We start from the raw sequence: 7,237 nt of genomic DNA, 5'->3' as shown, positions 1-7,237 counted from the left end.
CAGTTAACACGTCTTCCTTGTAAAACATTCCTAACAGGCGTTTTTTGGACATTTTGTTGCTCCTGTCCAATAAAGTTAATCGGTTTGAACATTTAATATCTTGTCTTTGCACTGTATTCAGCTGAACACAGAAATGATTTGCAAATCATTCTGTTATTTATGTTTTACACAGCGTTACAACTTTTTTGAACTGGGGCTGTACTACTAAAATGTTTTTTTGGTTTTTTTTATAGTGTCGATATTAGATTTAAGGAAAGAAATCTCATGGAAGGGTTTGCTAAAGTCACTGACCCACATTCAGAATCCATCTGCAGATATCAGCATTAATCCCACTGGAGCAGTTTTTCTACAGATTAGTGACAAAAGAGCAAAAACGAGGACGTGAATCTCACAAACAGAGGACTTTATTCCACTACTGACTGCAGCACTTCAGTACTACAGACAGACTCTCACACCTTCACTCCATCTCACACAAGAACAGAACAGGGTATTTAACAAATACAAAAAAGTAATTGGTCACCAATTCGAATCTTTTTCATTTGCTTTCTGTGGGACATTTCCTCAGGCATCTAATGGGGGGGGGGTGAGTCGAGGATCTGATGGAACCGGGCAGAGTCACAGATAATACAACATCTTATTGTAAATTTACAACTCTGGTATCGGGAGAATGTGGGTGATGTGGCGTAGTGCAGTGACGGTTGGCTTGCTGGTTTGGTTTACTCCTTGGAAGCCATGTGGGCCATCAGGTCGCAAACACGGTTGCTGTATCCGAACTCGTTGTCGTACCTGTCAAGAAGCAAGAAAAAAAAAAAAAAGGAGTCATCATCATCGCCACTGAAAATAGATATGAGGTACTGAAAATAATCCAAGATGGAGGCGTACCATGAGACCAGCTTGACGAAGTGGTCGTTGAGGGCGATGCCAGCGCCAGCATCAAAGATGGAGGAGTGGCAGTCGCCATTGAAGTCTGTGGAGACGACCTGCGGGAGAGCGAACAGAGAGGACGCCGCATTTTAACGAGAATACTGACTGACAAACGGTTTAAAGGCCGGTGATAAGAGAGAGAGAGAGAGAGAAACACAAACCTGGTGCTCTGTGTATGCCAGAACGCCCTTCATGGGTCCATCAGCTGCAGCCTTCACAACCTTCTTGATGTCATCGTATTTGGCCTGTTGAGAAAAGAGATCGTGTTCCAGTCAGACCTAAGTCTTCACATGCACTATGTTGAGCAATTATTATTCTAACAGGAGTAAGAAGTGCGTCTGTTGGGGACTATTTAACTCACGGGTTTCTCCAGACGGACAGTCAGGTCAACCACGGACACGTTGGGGGTGGGGACACGGAAGGCCATGCCGGTCAGCTTGCTGTAAAATACAGAAATAAAGAAGGTAAACGTCACAAACTAAACTCTCTCTAATGTAAACTCTACTTCTGGTCATCGGTCGCGCGTCTCTGGAACTGACCCGTTGAGCTCGGGGATGACCTTGCCGACAGCTTTGGCAGCACCAGTGGAGGCGGGGATGATGTTCTGGCTGGCACCACGTCCGTCCCTCCACAGCTTGCCGGAGGGACCGTCCACAGTCTTCTGGGTGGCAGTGATGGCATGAACTGTGCTCTGATGGACACGGGGGAAGAGGATGATTAAACGTGGCTTAATGTCGCCTATAACTTTGTATTGTTATGTTGGCGTTCTGAGCAGTTTGTTAATCTGCTTTTAGGGGCCGTTTTTATCATTTCTCTGCCAGATTGTTCCCAAGCGGAGTGTTTTAATCCTCACCATCAGGCCCTCAATGATGCCGAAGTTGTCATGGATGACCTTGGCCAGGGGAGCCAGGCAGTTGGTTGTGCAGGAAGCGTTGCTGCAGAGAGGCAAAGTAATGGCATCAGTGAGGATTTTCAAAATAAAATGCAACATCTCAAAAAAGCTTTTGTTTGACAAATGCATGTCCAACCAATAGCAGACGCATACCGATTGAAATGCGCAATTAAAACTTCAGATTTAAATTTTTAAATTTAGTATCAAAATGCCTAAATGACTTGACGCTCCAATAACTCAACTGTGCAATATATACACAACATTGTTATTTATACCATTTCATATTGTAGGATGATGCACAGTTTGTACATAATCCTTACATTTCTTTATTTTGACATTCCTTATTTGCATGTTTTCATTAGGGAACATTATTATGCATAACATTTATAAATTTATTGTCCATTTTCTTTTATACATTTTCTATTCTTGAAGTGAGTATCTGCAACATGACAGGAACTTGATCCACTCTGGGGTTAATAAAGTATTTCTGAAAATTTCACATTTAGAAATGTTTTCTTTTCAGTTTCAACCCACTGAAATGCACAAAAACATCTGTAGAAACTTTCTGATTCTTACCTGACGACTGGGAGGGACTTGTCGTACTTCTCGTGGTTGACGCCCATGACGAACATGGGAGCGTCGGCGCTGGGTGCAGAGATGATGACTCTCTTGGCACCGCCCTTCAAGTGAGCCTGAAATGTGTTGGGAAATAATATTTAATCGATGTGCTTTTTTTTTAAGGCCATTTGCACGTCACATGTCGTAATTGTTTTACATGATGGTTTTGTCAGGAGTTAGGGAGAGGATTGAGCACGTACAGAGGCCTTCTCGATGGTGGTGAACACACCAGTGGACTCCACCACGTACTGGGCACCAGCCTGACCCCATTTGATGTTAGCGGGGTCCCTCCTGAAGACAGACGCGGAGAGGGAAGTGACGACGTTAGCCTCACAATTAATGCTTACACAGTTTCGAGCCTTTCGAGCCATAATTAGGCATAAAAATGTATGTGTGTATTGTGTGTGCATGGCTCATTGAAATGGCATTTGTGGTCACTGAGCAGATGTGTGAAACATCAGCATTAATGTAGATTTTAGGCACTGCAAACATCTGTACAGTGGTGGAGGTATTTAGCAAACTGACAGGACTTAAAGTAAAACCTTAAAGACCCCATATCAGAACAGTTGTGGAGGCAGAACAGCAGCTTCAGACAATAAATGACAGCATCTGAAAAGCAAAAGTTCTTCCTTCTGCTAACATGCGTTTGTGAAACTGTAATTAAATAAATTCTTTCTACATTTGAAGCCTGATAAGTGAACTCACTCGTGGAAAACGGTGATCTTGTGTCCGTCGATGACCAGCTTGTCACCCTCAGCCTTGACCTCGCCCTTGTAGCGGCCGTGGGTGGAGTCATACTTGAACATGTAGACCTAAAGAGCAAAGGTTTTTGTTGGGTTTTTTTTAAAAAGTCAAATTACAGCAGCTGACAAAAGCATGAAAGATGATATTTGAAATTAAGTTAAATATAAAGATGATTAGCACCACAAAGTCAGTATATATTATGTAATGTAGATTGTGCATGGATGAAAGATATTTGTCATTATACAAAATGGTTGTATAGTAAGACTTTGATTTAGTTCCCTCTTTGAATAAACTGGCTCAAGATTAAAAAAAAATATAAAAACAATGTCAGGAAATGACAAATATTTTAATCTATTTAAAATGAATTATTATCATCCTTCTCAGACTTTAATATAAGTTTCTAAACTTCAAAAGGAACTGAAAAAGCTACCAGCCATCAGTCGCAGTTTATCTAAATTTCCAAAAAATGTGGCTAATGCCTGGTGTTGCTTTCAAATCCAAATCCTTCATTCTTCATCTCCTGCACTTACCATGTACTCCAGATCGATGAAAGGGTCGTTGATGGCCACAATCTCCACCTTCTTGGAGGTGAAACCAGCACGGGTCACCAGACGACCGATGCGGCCGAATCTGAAAAGTAAAAAATAGTAAAATATCTGAAATTTTTTTAAAAGATTGCAGTGTTTATACAGTTTTACAGCCATTTTATTCACTCATTTCTAAGCACAAAACCACATTTATTCTGTTTATGCGTTTTTTAATTTGACTTACTTTGGCAATGTACATTTTTTGTCATTTAACTTTTTTTTTTTAGCTTTCTGTTGTTTGTCACACTTGCTTCAGCAATGTAAACACCCGTTTCCCAGGCCAATAAAGCTCTTTTGAATAGAGTTTCGTAGTCCGGCCTCCAGATGGTGCTGTGACACCACCTAACTCTGATCAAAGCCACTGGTCATGTCTCAGAATCACAGAGGTGTGAAGCTCCAGATGCAAATAATCATTCAAATGTGCAAAATCAGGGTTTGCACAGTCAGTTCAAACCAAGTGTGGCCTACGTCACATCAGTGTTGTTGTTCCTTCCATTGTGCAAAATACAGAAGTGACCAGGAGACCTGAGGCCTCAGCTGACAGAAGGCCAAGGTTCAGGAGGAGGGGCTGAGGGAGGTGTGCGTTACCGTCACACTCCTCTCTCTCTGCGGGGCTAAAGTCGAAATGAACCTCCTAATGTGGTAATCCTGGTGACGGCAGAGCTCTGTTTGATCAAGAGGCCGAGTTACTTTTTAACTGTGGGTCCAAAATCCTGGTACAGATAGGCCTACACTATGAACTGTTCTCAGACACTGGGGCAGGAGGACGAGGGGCGGGGAGATAAACCCCTGATCCACGATACGGATTGCAAGACTTTAACGTCACATTATGTCTGAACGTTCAATAATATTTAAGTTACGCAGGACCTCTTTTACTTGATGCAGACGGCATAAGAACAGCCCACTGTTGAATGACCCCCATGTCGAAGCCCGCGTCGTTATCAGCTGAGGGGCAAAGCTCAAAGCTGGGTGGTTGTCCACAGGTTGCTATGTGTGCATCTGTGCATGTCCTCCATTACAAAACATTCTGTAGTGACTATTAATTAATCACAGACAGACCTGCAGTTGTCTTGTGCTCAGAACACTGGTTTAATCATTTAAAGACAGTCAGATAAAGACAGTTTTTATCAAGTGGTTTCGTCATATTGAGGGCTATAAATCCTTCTGTTTCTTCTGAAGCGTCCGACAGTTTCAAAACACTCAAACTAATCTGTTATCAGCTTAAAGCAGGAAGTTTTTAGTTTGTTATGAAAGTCAGACCATTAGCGAGAAGATGGACTATTTCTGTGTAGTTATTCTTAATGCCCTTCTCTTGAAAGGAGTCTGCTCTTACATTTTTCCAGGCAGAGTTACAGATGAGTGAGTAGCATATTAACTAGTTAAAAGTAGGAGGTTTTTATTTAGATAATGTCATTTTTGACATCATGTGGTCATGATGACAGAAAAACACTACTGCTTTTGTCCACAGGGGGCTCCGAAATCAACACAATATTCCTTGTAGTAACTTTTATCTTTCAACTGTCTTTAGTACCAACAAACTACAGACTTGTATGTTTATTTGCACAATTTTATTTCAGCATTAATGCCATTTTTAAATTCAATTTTACACTTAATTTAGCATCGTTTGAACCATGCTTCGTAACTTTGGAAAATATGCTGCATAATACAGATTATAATCTGTATTATTAATAATCATCATCATCATCATCATCATCACAGTCTGAATCCTTATGCTGTTATGAGGTTAAATTACTGCATTCATTCATTCATTCATCCATCATCTTTGTACTTTCTGTTCCCTCTTGATTTAATGCAATTCAGCTCATCTTTCACTGAATTATTTGTAAGCCTTTATTTACTTCAAATTCATGCACTTAAAACTAAGTGTGTTTGTCCATGTATCTTTTCTAATAATTATTTTATAATGTCCAAAATAACCAAATAAGCTTTAAGAAGCATGGATGGTGGAAGAAGGTCTAAGATCTTTTACTTGAATAAAAGTAGAAATACTAAACAACAAAGTCAGTTAGACATAAAAGTGCTGAATTCAAATATTACCCAAGTACAGAAGTAATATTAGAAAAATGTCCATAAAGTAAAAGTCAAAAGTAAAAGTACTCATCATGCAGAACGCCGTTTTTAAATCACCAACAAATAACATGTAAGAGCATTTTAATTTTGTAATGCATCAAGGCTTTGTATTCCACTGGGTAGATTAGTAATGTAAAAAGTAAGTTTCAGTGAAATAAAAATAAATGTAGGAGAGTAAAGGGTACATTTACCTCCAAACAGTAACTCAGAAGTGTTAAGTAGCATAAAATGTAAAGTACAAGTATGTCAAAATTATGCTACTTGAGTAAAAGCACTTAGTTACTTTCCACCACTGCAAAACAGTTTGAAAACTGATGCAAGGCGACCATCACATTAAATCACAGTTAAATGTGGCACAGATGATAGAGGTGTGACTGTGGGGGTGCAGAAGCTGCACAGACTGACATGTTCAAGTTGAGTCAGTGTTGCTTAGTTAGTCGTGTTAATAAAGGGGATTCTGGTTGATTCTCTGAGCTGAGTGGGAAAAAAATGAGCTCTTACCCATTGATACCGACTTTGACCATTTTGCCTGGGTTGTTTTAGTCCTCTGGAGGGAGAAATGAGAGGAGAGAATTAAGAAGAGGAGGAACAATGCGTCCAGTTAATATTAATGCACCAACATTTATGAGGCCATATATTAGCTTTCACTTAATGACAGTCTCTAAGGTTGTACATTGAGATAAGCAAAGAGTTTAAATGAACATGCACAAGTATTCCACTGATAAGCTATCTGGGACCACAGTTCAAGTAAGTTTCAACCAGAACTTGTCCTACAAGTGTAAACCCTGCTAACAAAATAAAAAACAGTAAATGCAAAAGCAACTCGTGAGCAGCCAGAAATATACATTTAAAACAGATCTGGAAAGCTCCTTTAACTTTCTGAGCAAATGGACTTTAAAATGAGGCCCAGTGAAGCCTGAGCAGATTGTCTCAGGTGATTCAGATCAGATCATTGAGTCATGCAGCCTGATCCTGAGGCCCTGCAGGTTCCTCGTCCTCTCTCATTCAGATCGTGTCATTATTGAAGGTATTTACCGTTTGTGAGACGCCTCAGTCTGCCTTGCGACTCCGGGTGTGAGTGGGGAAGAGCAAAGTTTAGCTGTGTGTTTTTATGATTAACCGGAGTTTAAAGCCACGCCCCCCCTCATAGGTCACTGCTCCTCGCCCCGCCCCCTCTGAATGTCAAGGTCGTCAGCATGCAAGCTGGCTTCTGCAACTTCATGTGAGTTAAAAAAGCCTAGAAGTTTCTCTCTTATCTTTCTATTTCTGCTGTTAATTATAGGCCCAAAACTCTGAAATGTGTTGTGTGGATTCACATTTTTTTTCCAGGATTATCAGGCCAGTTTCCACCTTCCTCATCAGGTAGTGGTCTGGATATGGA

The 7,237-nt window shown here is 40.6% G+C and overlaps 1 protein-coding gene across 1 annotated transcript; it reads right to left on the bottom strand.

The window, feature by feature from the left end:
* Positions 1 to 386: 386 nt before the first annotated feature.
* gapdh (glyceraldehyde-3-phosphate dehydrogenase) lies at positions 387 to 6,994 on the bottom strand. The gene is made up of 12 exons (XM_084727245.1): positions 6,892 to 6,994; positions 6,358 to 6,403; positions 3,709 to 3,808; positions 3,140 to 3,246; positions 2,635 to 2,725; positions 2,393 to 2,508; positions 1,778 to 1,859; positions 1,464 to 1,615; positions 1,286 to 1,364; positions 1,086 to 1,169; positions 883 to 980; positions 387 to 786 (listed from the first exon to the last, which is right to left on the bottom strand). The coding sequence occupies exons 2-12, from the start codon at positions 6,378 to 6,380 to the stop codon at positions 717 to 719; spliced, it is 1,002 nt and encodes a 333-aa protein (XP_084583371.1). The 5' UTR covers positions 6,381 to 6,403; positions 6,892 to 6,994; the 3' UTR covers positions 387 to 716.
* Positions 6,995 to 7,237: the final 243 nt, after the last annotated feature.

Source organism: Lutjanus erythropterus, chromosome 9, assembly GCF_056507025.1.
Source record: "Lutjanus erythropterus isolate fLutEry1 chromosome 9, fLutEry1.hap2, whole genome shotgun sequence".
NCBI lineage: Eukaryota > Metazoa > Chordata > Actinopteri > Lutjaniformes > Lutjanidae > Lutjanus > Lutjanus erythropterus.
The sequence above is the reverse complement of the archived record's forward strand: the minus strand, read 5'-3'. Positions and strand labels throughout refer to the sequence as shown.